General features: G+C 51.2%; 1 protein-coding gene across 1 annotated transcript; it reads right to left on the reverse strand.

Annotated features, from left to right (window-relative positions):
- Positions 1-494: 494 nt before the first annotated feature.
- Positions 495-6,164, reverse strand: LOC125097413 (antizyme inhibitor 2-like). Its single transcript, XM_047724948.1, is given in 7 exon segments — positions 495-563; positions 1,220-1,283; positions 2,141-2,358; positions 3,212-3,312; positions 5,324-5,471; positions 6,025-6,056; positions 6,059-6,164. Coding segments are annotated over 7 exon segments (738 nt in total).
- Between the last annotated feature and the right edge of the window lie 9,325 nt (positions 6,165-15,489).

Raw genomic sequence — 15,489 nt, forward strand, 5'->3', positions numbered from 1 at the left:
CTCTGCTCTATCTTTCCTCACAGAACGTACTTTGTTACATATGCATGTGCTTGTTTATGCTGCCTCTTTCCCCACTGGAAGGTGAGCTCCATGAGCCTGGGTTTCCAGCACGTGTTACCTGTGTCTAGAACAGTGCCGGGCACACACTAGGCCCTCAGATTTCTGCTGAGAGAATGGGTAGATGGGTGGATGGATGCGGGGATAGAGGGAGGGAGGGATCAGCGGGTAGGGAGAGACGAACAGAAGGGTAACCACAACTACAGCATCAGAGGGCAAAACACAAAACATACCCACATCTCCTGCATCTGAATAAAACTTTTCGTTTTCCCTAAAGCCCACTTAAGTTTGTGCTTCCAGATGCTTTGGGGGATGGGGCGATTGGGGTTGATGTTTCTACCCCCAGTTTTCAGGCACTGGGAGGAGATGAGTTGGGAACAGGCAGAAGGCTGTCTAAGCCTCTGGCTTCCTGGGGTGGTCCCAGAGCCCATCGCTCCTCACATGTATCTGGGGGACAATTCCCCGGAGTCCAGGGGTGCTGCAAGATTCATCTGGTACTGGCCAAGCTGAGGAAGCAGCGGCAAGAGGGGTGGGGCTGACTCTGGCGGACCGGGAGGACCCTCGCAGAGGCCGGGGACCAGTGAACGTCTCCTTGGGAGAAGCTTAACAAGGACATAGGAGGTGGGGGCTTTGGTCTCTGGGCCCTCACTTGCCGGAGGAATGTGGGTAGTTACCCCAACGTATCCCCACCCTCGCCTCTGCCAACCTCCTTACCTGCAGGACTCCTTTTCCTTTTGAGCTCAGAGCTCCCCAAATACTGTTTTTAAAGCTCGAGCGTGCCTAGAGGACACGCAGTGCCGTCCGCCCTGACTTGGAGCTGATTGTTTTCACACTTCGTCCTTCCAACCTCCCAGCCTGGGGGCTTCTAGCCGTGGCCAGGTCTGCGCCCTACAGTGCTGGCCTATTAGCTGTGTGGCCAGAGGCTATGCCTGCCTCCTGAGGACCCCCAGACTCTGGGGCAGTGTGGGGGGCTGGGCTCCAAGTGGGCCAGCCTGGGACCAGCCGCAGCCAGAGGCAGGGCCCTGGACACGAACTGATCTTGTGTGAGGGTTTGCATTATTGGACTTAGTCCTCTCAACAACGCTGTGAGGGGGATACTACGATCCGAGGGGAAACTGAGGCACTGACATCCCTGCTGGTATGTGCTGGAGCCTGGACTCACTCCAGGCCTGTCTGACCCAGTGCTCTCACCATGAGCATGGGTGCCGTAGCTCACACAGACCTTCCTGCATTGGCACAGGGGTCACTAACTGAACGAAAAGAACGTCCTGGTCGGCACAGGTCGCCTCACGTCCAGAACATGGCCTTCGTTGGTGGGGGGGGGGGGGGTACTTGCTGTCAGGGCACAAGGTTGTCAGCCCTCCCCGACCAGGGCCTGGGGTGTAAGGAGGAGGGAGCATGGAGGCGGCTTCTCAAGTTGCTAACCTCGACTTCAGTCAGGCCCATTTGAGGAGAAAACCAGTTCTGAACCTTGAAAGTTGCCTCATCACACTCAGAAGCACCTGAACCCTTGCGTCCCTCCCCCCGCTCCCACCACGTTTCCCCACGTGGCTTACCAAGGTGTCTGGAGCATTTCCACGTCCACCTGCCAACCTAAGGTGCTGTCCCCAGCAGGCTCCTGTGGAAGGGATGTGCCAGTGAAGGAAGGTTCTAGAGCCCCCTCCCCACCCGGAGGCTGAGCCCTGGCTTGGACAGAGAGGCAACTCTGGGGCCGAGCCTTTGAGGAACGCTGAAGCTGGTAGGGAAGGGATGGACATCTGAGAAGGAAACTGGGCAGCAGTCACGAACAGAGCTGAGTGGGGGCCTGGCCGAGGGACCAAGGGTCAGCTGGGGCCAAGGGGCTGCCTGGTTCTGCCCCCAATGGCATGCACAGCTCAGAGCTGCAGAGCCACCCAGGGGGCTACCGTGGGCTAACCCCAGGGGAGCAGCTACAGTGGGCACTTTGGGCTTTGTTGGGGCCTATTGGGGGAGGAGGGTATTTCTTGGGTCTGGGACCACAGAGCTTAGCCATATTCTCCTTGCCAAACACAGATCCTGATGTGATCCCCTCAGTGCCCTGCCCCTGCTCTCCCCATCCAGACACCTGAGCTCGGGTTCCAGGACACAGCAGACAGCAGCGGGCAGGAGGCCATTGAAAGTGGAGCTCATGGTGGAGGCGTAAGTGCGGGTGGAGGGGAAAATGAGCTCGTCGCCCACATCCAGCTCGGGCATCCGCAGCTCCCCTGGGAAGAGCTCATCAAAGGCATCACATGTGGGCCCATAGAGGGTACAGGGGAGGAGGGGCGGCTCTGAGCAGAACTCCTGCGGGAACAAAGAGCAGGGATTCAGAGAAGGGAGAGCCCCAGGGGGTCACCCCAGCCCACTTCCAGGCTGGCCAAGCATGCCTGCGAGACCCCAGTGGGGTCCCTCCTGCAGGGACACTTATCAGCCACCCCACCGCGACCAATGAAGGAGAGGTCCCTATGTGCCAGGCACCATTCTCAACCCTGCCCTCATGGGTTAATAGTCTAGTGACACAGCCCTGCCCTGTCCATTCAGAGGAGCAGGCACAGATGGGATCTCGTCTTTCTCCTACACAACGGGAAGATTTTATTCAACCATCACTCAACATACTGGCCTCACACTAGGTGGCCCATTGGAATCACCTGGGCAGTTTCCACAAAGGACAGATGCCAGGCTTTCAACTCCCCCATGGGATTCTGATTTCAGCTGTCTGGGGGACCGCCTGGGCATTAGTGTCTCTTAAAACTCCCCAGGTGATCTAATGTGCAGCCACATTTGAGAATCTCTCCTCCCTACGTCTCCTGCACCGCTAGCAGTCAAGGATTCTGGAAACACAACGCATGCATGCAGAGATGCACATGGAAACACACACAGAGCCAAACAGATGCGCACGCGCACCTACAGACCCACGAGTCTGCACACACATCCCCCACCCACACAGGTGTACATCGGCAGCCCCCCCCACCGATGTGTAGGTGCAGGCGCACACAGACACCTGTGTGCGTGTCCCTGGACACGCACGTGGCATGGCACCCTTCTGAGCTCCTTCCCCTCCCCACCTGGCCATGGCGATCCCCGCCTCTCAAGACTGGAGGCTGCACACAGTGGCCTCAGAGACCAGGAGTACCTGAGCCACACGGGGCCCTCTTACCTTCACCACAATGGGCATCCTGGGGACAGCCTCCCTGAGGAAGATGCGGAAGATGCCGTAGTGACCGTCATTGAGGTAGTACACCAGCTTCTGGTGGCCTCCTGGGAGCGAAGAAAGAGCAGCGCCGAGGGGCGCATGGCCAGTATCAACACTGATGATTCACACCCCAGCACAGAACCCTCGGGAGCGGCTCCAATCCAGGGCCCAGTGCAGGAGAACTTCTGCTCTCTGCTCCAGGAGTCTTCCTGACCCCGTGCCAGGTTGGGGTCTGTCCTCTGGGTTCCCGCTCTCCCCTCTGCCCAGCTGGCTTACCTGCCTCGCCTCCTCCCGCCCTTGAAAACCACACTGGAGCCTTCCACTCTGGCTTTTTGCTCCCTGCTTTCTTGTGCCTCTGCCTCCGCCCCGTGCTTTCCCCCTCCCCCATCCCTGCGCAGCACCCCAGGTCCCCTGTTTCTAGGGAACTGTAAGCAAAAACTTCACCCTTCAGGATGGTGCCCATGTCCTATGACCAGCCAGTTTCTTCATAGTCACTTAATCCGCAGAATATTGCTTTCTTCTTCTTCTTCTACTACTTCTTCTTCTTCTTCTTTTTTTTTTTTTTTTTTAAGATTTTATTTATTTATTTAACAGAGAGAGAGAGAACAAGTAGGCAGAGCGGCAGACAGAGGGAGAGGGAGAAGCAGACACTTTGCTGAGCAGGGATGACCGATGTGGATCTCGATCCCAGAACCCTGGGATCATGACCTGAGCCAAAGGCAGTTGCTTAACCAACTGAGACACCCAGGTACCCCCAGAATATTGCTTTCTTGAATCTAAACTCAGGATTACACAGAGGCATTCCAGGGACCACTTAGATGCTCAGATCTTTCTGAATATTGTTTTTTTTCCCTCCTCTGGGTCTTTTCCCCACCATCTTCTCCCTGGTGTCAGTCACCGCATCTCCTCCCCTCTTTCCCAGCTGCCATTACTGATCCTGACTCCGGCAACCCCAGACCCAGGTGTCCTAAGCCACTTCGCCACGACATCCTGGAGGCTGAGAGCTCAGCGAGGGCACCAACGTTTCAGCCACACAGATGGGGGACCCCGCTGCACCCCAACTAGCCGTGCCACGTGGACAAATCCCTCCCTCTCCCTGAGCCTCAGTATTTCCACCTGTAACATGGGAATGACCAAAACTATCCCCCAGGATTGTCGAGCTGAAATGAGACAAAATAGGTATTTCACACAGAATAGATAATTATTAGCAGCTCTTATTATTGTGGAAATAAAAATAATAAGCCCCAAATACTTATAACTTGGACTTCTGTTAACCGATGGCTAAAATCCTGTGCCGCATATCAAAATATTCTTTAACTACACACTTTGTGGGGAAATGAAACCAGTCGACACAAGCGCCTTTGGGATTAAAAGCTGTGGGCCAGCGCCTGTCACAAGGATAAGGGAGGAGATTAACAGGATTTATAAATATTGATGTGTCAGTTATCTCGAAGCCACAGAATAGAGTGGGGAAATCTATCCACATTCTCCCATTTCGTCATGAAATTGAGTTTCTGCGTAGTTCACATGAGAACAGCTACCCCACCCCACTCCTGCTGCAAAATAACAATTAATTAACTCTCCCATCATGGCGAACCTCAATTGTCAAAAGGTTTCCTATTACCCTCTATGTCACCGTTAACCTTCAGGCCACAACAACAACAACATTGCCTTCCTATATTTGTTGTAAGAATTTGCATGGACTCAGTGAATTTTTCCTTTTAAGAATCTGCACCTGTCAGAAGGCACTTGCTGGAAGAATTTCAAATGCTTGTTGGCGGCACAGTAGTGTCTGTGGCCTCATGAGCTGTATTCTGTGACTTTTCCTCCACAAATGTGATTTAAATACATGGGCTGCTCAGGAAGGGTAAAGACTTTGTCTTGGTTCTCTCCCTCCCAGTCTACTTGAGAATGACACAATAGTGATGCTAACAGGTTCGTTCTTATACCCGATTCACAGTTTGTCTCTCGCTAATTGCTAATTAGGTACCAGGGGTGGAGCCCAGACTCTCTGTCCATCCTCTTCCCCGGGATGTATGCACAGTGCCCTCCCCACCCCAGGGCTGGCCCACCCACCAGACTCCAGCACAGCCTTCTTGGCAATGATGTTCATAGCAGCCATGCAGACGGACTCCACGTCGAAGTGTCCCAGCCCTGCAGTGATCTCGACACCACTCCCCACGGGGAAGTCCTGGGCCATGACAGCACTGATCACACTTGCCATCTGCAGGGACAGACCCAGACCCTGATACGACCAGCTCCTATGAGGGGGGCTTTACCTGCACCATTGCCCTTCCTTCTCAGAATAGCACTGTGGGGAGGTGTTATTATCCCCACTTTACTAGGGAGGAAACAGAAATTGTGGCCCAGAGAGGGGCAGTCACTTGCCCAAGGACACACAGCAAGTGTACAGGTTGTCACACCCTGAGGTGTCTGAATTCGGAATCACTGAAATCAACACATAGTCAGCAAAGATGGGATGTTCCCTGCATGGGGGGCATAGCGAACTTCTACCTGACTGGAGCTTAACCAGGGACAGCAAGTAACATGTCTAAAGACAGACAGGGGGCCAGAGGCTCACAGTGCTCACATGTGCATGTGGGCCATGTGCATAGAGTCAGACAAAGACCTCTCAACAAAGGCAGGTCCCAGCTACAGCTGGGATGCACAGGGATGCACGTGATTCATGCACGTTACAACAGCTCCCCCTACCTGCAAGCAAAGGCGCACAGTGCCCCGACCCCAGCCCAGGCTCCCATCTCCTCTTCCACTCTGACCTCCTCAAACTTAGGCTTGCAGCCTTCCTCTTGGGCGAAGCCCCTCGGATGTCCAGGAGGCTCATATCGTGCCTGAAGGCCCCTCCCATCTCGAATAGGCGCCGGCAGTGAGCCAGGGCCTGGGTGAAGGTGCCCGCCATCTGGCCCTTCAGAAACCAAGTGGGGGTTGGACGCAGGTCACGTGACCCGTGGAGAAACACACATGGGTACGTAAGGGTCAGTAAGAAGGGGGGCATTATAAAACGCCAACATGGGTAAAATGTGGAGACCAGCATAGATACACACAGAGGGACACGTGACTGCGGCACCCGCACAGAGACGCACCCCTGAATATACGCGTGGGTGTCCCCGGAGACGCATACATCGCCTGTGACTGGCTTCCAATTGGGGGGCTTATGGTCTTGCGGCAGTCACTTCTCTCCGCTGCTGCCTCCCAGTGCCCCCCTCGCAGGGTTCCCCTTTCCCTCCTTAGAGGGCTTGTGATCAGAACCCCAAATCCCAGGGTACCCCCCACCCCACTCCCGCAGACAGGAGGGCTGAGGAACCAATCGGGGCCAGGTAAGGCGAGGCAGGGGAGGCCCTCAGCTCAGGTGCAGAATTTAAGGGGGTGCCAAAATACTGAGCCATCAAGATAAATAGCATATAATGCGATATTTTTAAGAAGGAAAATTGATGCAAAAACATCCCCAACGAGTAAAATTTTGAATTTTAAATAAAGGCAAAATTGGTAACAGTGAGTGCACCCCGAGGCAAAAGGGAAAGTCAGGAATTCCAATCCTGTCTTTATTTTAAAATTTTGATATTTTCCTCATCATGGACTTTTTGCATTAATTTTTATTTTTAAAAATATGACGATGTTAAGCAGAGAGAGTCAATTATCATATGGTTTCACTTATTTGTGGAGCATAACAAATAGCATGGAGGACAAGGGGAGATGGAGAGGGGAGTTGAGGGAAATTGGAAGGGGAGGTGAACCATGAGAGACTATGGACTCTGAAAAACGATCTGGGAATTTTGAAGGGGTGGGGGGTGGGAGGTTGGGGGCACCAGGTGGTGGGTATTGTGGAGGGCACAGATTGCATGGAGCACTGGGTGTGGTGCAAAAATAATGAATACTGTTATGCTGAAAAAATAAAAAAAATTAAAAAAAAATATGACGATGTTATCTATCTAGAGTACTAAGTTTTTTTGCATTCCCTTACATTTTTCACCCAAGACGGGTGCCTTGCTTGCCCTGCCCTAGTCCCAGATAACACCCAGCTTCTTTACTGGGGACAGATGAAGCATCTTGAGCCCCAGAGAGGCCATGGCTGACCAGAGGGCAAAGACTAGAGATTGGCCGTGAACCCCAGTACCCCTGCTTCCCAGGCAGGGAAAACCAGCCCTCTCACTGGGCTCCAACCACAGCTGACCCCAGGGCCCTGGACGACTTGAGCAGATGTTCCCATACCTCCAGAGTGTCCCCGAACTAGGCGCTCAGGGGAAACATGCTCTCGATGTCCTGGGTCCACAGCTGGAGGACCAGCCTGGGAGAGGATGGGAAGGATGCCAGGGGTTCTCAGACACGTGAGCCCCGAGGTCTGGATGCTTCACCTGCCCCCCCCAATCTCTCTCCACCTTCCCACTGGCCCCTACCTAGTTCGTCTGGACTGAGTCCCAAGGAATGACAACACTCACCCCTTAGAGACTTCTGCCCAGGCAACAAAAAGCAGAAAGTGATGCATTTATAAATATAATTATCATTATAAAATTATAAAAACTGTAGGGCGCCATGTTATAGGATCAGAGATGTTTAACAACGTTCCCAAGAGCACACAGCATGTGCCCGTGAATCTGAAACACAAGCACTGATCGTGCTGGTCTCCTGGACTCCAATGCAAATGCTTTTTCTGTGAGGTCGCCTGACCCTAGATCTCCTAATGCCAGGTTCTGCCCAGTGTCTATGCAGATACAAGCAATGTTTCTTCGGCACGCAGGTGCATCAGGGAGGCAGTGGGCCCACTGACCCAAATGCTTGTATTTTGCTGCTTGAGCCTCTCCTGGGTCACCCCATAGGACTGCCTTCTTCTCGTTGCAGAGGCCCAGCTCCACAGGTCAGGGCCCTAGGCTTGCTGTCCTTCGCAGCCCCCCGCCCATTTTCCACCTGCCGGCACTGCCCTGGTGGTTTCCCCTAGCCTCCGGGTGGTGCCGGGCCACCTTGATCAGCTCCTCCTCGCTGTTGAAGGTCAGGAGCCGCACCCCATGGTGGGCCGCGTACGGGATGTGGGAGGCAGGGTTGGTGTAGATGATGTGCGAGGGGGCCATGCCCAGGCCCAGCTCCTGCTCCAGCTCGAACCTGGCCTGGGGGATGGTGTCAGGGTCTGTCTTGCTGTCCACCCCTGCCCTCTGGGGCCGGAAAGCCGGGGCATGAGCCCAAGGGGCTGCCCTTGACTGACTCCCTTCCCTGTACCTAGCACTGCACTGGGCACATCTGTGCCACTTGGGCTTGTAGACGGCTCTCAGGAAAGCAGAGTTGGCCCCGTTTTAAAGAAGAAGAGCGTTCGGTGTGGGTGAAATGTCTGGACAGGAATGGGGCCTGTGCCTCAAAGCCTGTGCCCCCTCACTCACTGGCTCCCCTTGCCCGCCCCCCCCACACGACCTAGTGGCAGGGCAACACCCCCACCCCCGCCTGAGATCATTCATTTCTTCCTTCAAAATCAAGTGAGCATTTCCTGTGTTGGCCACTGTCCTAGGTGCTGCAGGCCCACCCTGAGATCCCCAGCAGCTCAAAGAGAAAATCTCTGTGTCCTTTGAATTCAGCAAGAATTTAGGGGGTACAGTTAGCTTGGGAGGGATATTGATTAGGGTATCACCAGGGGAAAAAAAACAACAGGGGAGAGTGATGCAAGCAGATCCTAGCAGGAAGTTGTCTCCAAAGGAAGAAGTGGTGCTCCCCCAAACTAGGATCTCTGTGTGGAAGTTGGAACCCCAGACACAGAGCCCCTACCTAGGAAGATTCCTGGGACAATGGGGAGAGGGAAACATACCCTGACTCCTCCCAGGGCCTCCCAGTCTCCTGCCAGGCCCCCCAGTGGCTGGCCTATGCTGGAAGCCAGCCCCCTGGGGACAAAACAGAGACGGGGAGGGACAGAAAAAGGATCAGGAGGCCAGGAGGCCTAGGATGAGCACAGGGGTGTCAGAGTCTTCTTAGAGGTAAAGACTTTTAACTGGACCCTTGAGGAGCCAACCAGGCCAAGCACCAGGGAAGAACATTCCAGACACAGGTGGCAACTGGTACAAAGACTCAGAGGCGGGGAAGGAGCCTGGCCTCCAGAGGGATAGAAAGGAACGTCACTGACTGACGAAGGGAGACAGGAATTTCCCAGGCTTCGCAAAGCTGATCCATGTCGAGTATTAGCCTGGTGTTATAGGCATGAAGATAGAGGGGCAGAGTGTGGCGTCCAGAACCCAAAGAGCCCCTCTAATAAGACAATCATCCCATCTAGACCTGATCTAGACCCAGCTAGACACTTGAAGAGGGAAAGACATTTCATTCCATTCCTTTGCCAGCCTCCCTTTTCCTACCACGTACACAGCCCTGAGGCTCCTTCTTTGTCCTTCTCCTCATCTCTCCAGCTGCAGACACCACCCAGGTTATCCCTGAGCCTCTCTCCAAAGCTGCAGCAACTTCCTCTTCCGAGCACAGTTGCTCCCTTTGCCAAAAACGCCCTTCTGTCGCCCTGGAGGATGCTGAAATCATGCTTCCTGTTGCTTCCAGGAATCATGTGGTCAGGCTCAGCTGCTGAGGCTGAGCCTGACCACATGTAACCGGCTCAGCTGCTGAGGCTCCACAACACCAGAAAAATGAGAGGAGAGAAAGAAAGCCGGAGAAGAAACGGAGTCTTACCAAACCTCAGTAGGAGACTGGAAATCACCCTTTGGTAGATCATTTGGAGTGAGGTTACAATCACACAATCACTTCTTGGGATCAACCTGACTTCAGAAGAGGCTGGGTCTGCTGAAGCGTGGGCTTTGCTTTGCTGAAGAAAGGTGGCAAGTCTGGGCAGAGCTGAACTCCTTAGACAAGAAAGGTCCCACAGAACCCCTTTGGACATGAAGTTTGTGTCAATATGTCCTTGAGTCTGTCCTCCTCTGTGTCAAACTTTCCCATCTGACTTCCACTCATTGAACCCTAAGGTTTTCCAATGGAGAAACAAAGGCCAGAGAAATTCACCACATGTCACCCGGTGAGTTAGAGGACACATGGTGAGTGAGTGGCCTGGTGCACATCTACCCCAAGCTCCTCTGACAGACAGCAGAATGTGGATCCCGATGGTCAGCATGGGGTCTCCCCTGGGGCTCCAAGTTCTGTGTCTTGCCTCCTAGCCTGGGGATGAGTGCAGGATTTATCACAAAGGCACCATGACACACACAGCATCCAACCCCAAGGACATCCCACCAGTCCTCCCTGTAAGGCTTGCATCCTGGGTTCTTCTGAAATATGGTTGGAATGAATCACCAGTACCCAACAATTGTGATGGTCCTTGGAAGACCAAGATCCAAAAGATGAGTAAAACAGGCTCTCTTTCCTCAAGGAATCCCCGGTGTTGTGAAAGCCATAGATCTATAGATAACCAGAGAGCACAGAGGAAGACTTAATATTCCCATTCTATTCAAGGAGATGAAAAGACTCACCCAAGGTCACATAGTGACCGACAGACAGAGAGCAGGAATCTGAAGCCAGTTCTGGTAACCTCCTAGCCTCTGTTCCTAGGAATTAAAAGGCAGCATAGGGGTGCCTGGGGGGCTCAGTCATTTAAGCATCTGACTCTTGGTTTTGGGTCAGGTCATGATCTCAAGGTCATGAGGTCCAGCCTCAGGTCAGCCTCCGTGCTCAGCAGTGGAGTCTGCTTGTCCCTCTTCCTCTGCTCTCCCCCCACCACTCAAACAAACAAAGAAATAAAATCTTTCAAAAATAAATAAATAAATAAAGGCAGCATAACTCCGTGACTGACACACAGAATTTAATGTGCCAAATGGAGATGATGGTGATGGTGATGATCATGTCATTAGTTATCAAGAACTTACAACCACGCCCCTTGCCAAGCAGCAAACCACAGAGTACTCGCAAAACCTTATGGATGTAGTTATGGTTATTATCCCCATTTTATAGGCAATGAAACCAAGGCACAAAGAGGCAGCACAGTAATAGAATCTACTTAATAGCCTCGTGGAGAGTAATGAGATAATGCACGGAAAGCCTACAGCCTAGTGCGTTCGCGACGTTGGTTAAGAACTCATTAAACTAGTTAATGATAACGATAATGTTGACATTTTAGGGCCTTAGAGATAATCTAAACCAGGGATTCTAACACTTTTTGTCTTAAAAACCAAAATGTGGGCCCTAGAACGGCTGTTTATTACATCTGGTGGATGCTCAGCATCTTTGAACACCTGTGTCACATGAAAGCTAGAAACGGACTTTCCCAGACTCCCTTGCAGCAGGATGTGTGAGTATGACCCAGGCTCTATCAGGCTGACCTGAAGGCAATAAGAACCAGCTAATATTACGAAACTGATTCTGGTGGCCATGGTGTGTAGTGGCGAGATAGTTGTTAATTAAACTATTTCTGTTGTCACCTGGAATGAATTTCCCTGAAAGTAAGGGACCCAATGTTCCTGCGGGTAGAATGACACAAAAGACACGAGGAAAACAAGCATTGGGATGGAGTAACTTCTAATAAGGATACTAGACAATTTAGAGAAATAAAATGGCAAGCTGAGAGTCATAATTTGTTGGCATAAGATGTGGCCAGAGAGTCAGAACTTTCTATGACTAAACCATACGGAATCTCTCATCTCCTGCAGCCAAAAAGATGAAGGAACCAATGTAAATTGGTTTAGTCCAATTTTAGTCCAATAAACCAAAAATAAAATCTTGAGCATACGAGTCGCTGTCTTTCAATGCCGGTCAAATGCACAGCCTTACCCCACACACGCGTGCACATGCACACACACGTACACACGTGAAAGGTATCCAGACGATCCACAAGCATAAGAAAAGTCCTCAACACCACTAGTTATCAAAGAAATGAAAATTGAAACCACATGAGATTCTACTACTCCTCCCTAGTGTAGTGAAAACTAAAGAGGCTGGCAATGCCCAGTGTTTTTGAAGATGTTGAACAGCTGGAGTTCCCATTCTATCTCGTGGGGTTGTAATTGGTAAGATCACTTGGAAAAACTATTTGGCAGCATTGACTAAAGCTAAAATACACGTACCCTATGACTCAGTAATTCCCCTTCTGAGAACGTATCCAACAGAAATAAGAAATACCCAGCAGAAGTATGTCCACCGAAAGACATGCCTGGTTGGTCACTCAGTGGAGCACGTGGCTCTTGATCTTGGGATCCTGAGTTCAAGCCCCACATTGGACATAGAGCTTACTTTTTAAAAAATGTACAGGAGGGCCTGGGTGGCTCAGTCGTTAGGTGTCTGCCTTTGGCTCAGGTCATGGTCTCAGGGTCCTGGGATCGAGCCCTGCATGGGCTCCCTGCTCTGCGGGAGGCCTGCTTCTCCCTCTCCCACTCCGCCTGCTTGTGTTCCCTCTCTCGCGGTTTCTCTCTGTCCAATAAATAAAATCCTTTTTAAAAATGTACAAAAATATTCGCAGTTTCTTTACAGGAGGCCCAAACTGGGAACATTCCAAGAGTCCATCAACCCGTAGAAATAATGAATTAATTCATGTATATTCTGCGGAACACTACACAGCAATGAAAAAGAGCAAACTGATGCTAAATACAGAAATGCGAATGCGTCTCACAGAGGGAATGCTGAGAAAAAGAAGCCGGACCCAAAATGATACTACATGCAAACTTCATGATTCCATTTATGTATGGAAGTCCAAAAACAAGCAAAATTAATCAGTGTTGGCAGTCAGGGGAATCCTTACTTCTGGGTAGGGGACTGTCCCCTGAGAGGGGGGTGTGAGGAAGCCTTCTGGGTTGTTGGAAATATTCTTTTATTTATTTATTTGATAGAGAGAGAGAGATCACAAGTAAACAGAGAGAGAGGAGGAAACAGGCTCCCTGCCAAGCAGAGAGCCCGATGCTGGACTCAATCCCAGGACCCTGGGATCATGACCTGAACTGAAGGCAGAGGCTTTAACCCACTGAGCCACCCAGGCACCCCTGGGTTGCTGGAAATATTCTTTGATTTTGTTCTTAGGAATACAACACACACACACACACACACACACACACACACACACACACACACACAGATATCTCCTACTTTTTGAGCGTTTGCCTTATACCACTTCGCTTTTGTGAAAGACCAGCCTTAGTAGCTGTTTTTGCTAACTGAAAGAAATCCAAAGAGGATTTTTGCTTTTATGGAAAAGACGGCATTCTTTTTCTGTGTTTGTTTTGTGGGCCACATCAGTTTCAGAGGCAGAACTCACCTGGAGCCGCCACACCAAGCCCCCTCCCCGAGCGGCCCTCAGCATCTCAGCACCACCATGCCGTAGCTCTGAACTGCGTCTGGGAGCGTCTGTGCTTGGTCTCAATTCAGTGTGTGCATCTGTTAGCAAGATGTGTCCTAAGGTATCAGAAAAGCTTCAAGAAGGCTATTTTTTTGGATCTGGGAATGCTTAAAAATTTTCCATATAAAGGAACAGTAATTGCTACTGTTATTTCCGCTTACAAAAGTTTTCAAAGGGACGCTCTGTTTCCTGTTTCAGGTAGTGGAGCAAACCTGTATGTTCATTTTTTTATATGTACATATCTTCTTACATGTGTACAGACATATATATCTTTGTATATATTCTACATATATATACATGTATATATATGTGTATATATATACACACACACACACACACATATATATATATACACTCATTTATTTAGCTATACACTTTAGATAAAAAATTTTTATAGCCATGGTCTCTTATTTCAAAGTCAAAGAATTGATTCAGAGAGCGTGCATTCTAAGAATTGTAATAAGGACACATGGGAAGATTTAGATGTTTCGGACTACCTCAAGCCCACAGAACACACCCCACCTTCCTTGTCAGCATAACAAATGCTTTTCTCCTGGACTGAGATAGCTGTTTCTGTCTAAAGATCCCTGCCGTAAACTTGTCTAAGGTTATGAAGCAAGAGCCAAACGTTACAGTCCCGCCGCCATCTGCTTCTTCAACAGCACACCCCGACAGGACTGTGAGCTCTTGTGACTTGGTTTCATGGGGTGACCCTGCAGGGAGGCTGGGGAGAGAGCCATCCCAGGGACACCCCAGGGGAGCAGAGCCTCCCCGCTCAGCCCCACCCCACGCAGAACTTGTGTCCTGGCTTTCTGGGGCATGTTCCTACATAATTCAAAATTAGCAAAGAGGTACCTTCAAGAACCCAGACAATGGGGAGGAAGGAAGTCCCCGCTTTGTGGATGAGGAACTTGAAATTAAAAGAGGATAAAAGAGGTTGTGCTCCAGACGCATGGTGTTGTTACAATACAGATTTGGACCGGGGCCTGACTCCAGGCCTGGGTTCCTAGGTCACTGGGGTAAAGCAGAGTGACCCGGGTTCGAACATGCGGGCGGTGTGGCTGCTGCTTCCCTGGGTTATTGTGAAGGTTGAGTGAAGTGTGAACACACGTAACCCTGGGCACAGTTGCTGGCACATCATAAACGCCTCACACATTTTTCCCTCCTGATGGGGATGCAGGTGTCAGAGCTGCGAGGTCTGGAAAGGCGCTCCACGGCAGAGCCCCAGGTTTGACCTGCTGAGGCTCCTTTGAGTTTGAAATTCTTGAAAATTGGAAGGTTAAAAAAAAAAAAAAACACAAACATTGCACAGCGCTTTGTTCTCTAACAAACGCAGCGAATGAAAGCTAACGGACCTTTCGGAAGGAAGAGTCAAGACAATGTTTTGTGCACAAAGAGCCCCTAATGCGTTCCAGCACCATCGATTTTCATAGACGGGGCGATGCGGCCTCTGGCTGATACTTTCCAGGTGTCTTTTCTCGCTTGAACAGGTCTTCTTCCGCAGAGATGCTGAAGCAGGGGTCTGGAGCTTGCCATTCAGCAGCTGCCTTCCCTTGGAAAGCAAAAAACCCTCTGGTTGCCTTCTGGAAAAAAGAGAGCAGGGGTGCCTGGGTGGCTCAGTGGGTTAAAGCCTCTGCCTTCGACTCAGGTCATGATCTTAGGGTCCTGGGATCGAGCCCCGCATCGGGCTCTCTGCTCATTGGGGAGCCTGCTCCCCATCCCCCCCCACCCCTGCCTACTTGTGATCTCTGTCTGTCAAATAAACAAATAAAATCTTAAAAAAAAGAGAGAAAGAGCAGATGCCTGTCTCCTCCATGGCCTCCCTGGACATGTAAGAGAGACCTCTGGCAGCCCCAGGAGGACCACTGAGTAAGCTGGAGATCCATCTGTCCTGAGGCAGGGCCCTATTTGTCATATTTGTGCTTCCCTGTCTGTCTCTGTC

Source organism: Lutra lutra, chromosome 4 (genome assembly GCF_902655055.1).
Source record: "Lutra lutra chromosome 4, mLutLut1.2, whole genome shotgun sequence".
Taxonomy (NCBI): Eukaryota; Metazoa; Chordata; class Mammalia; order Carnivora; family Mustelidae; genus Lutra; species Lutra lutra.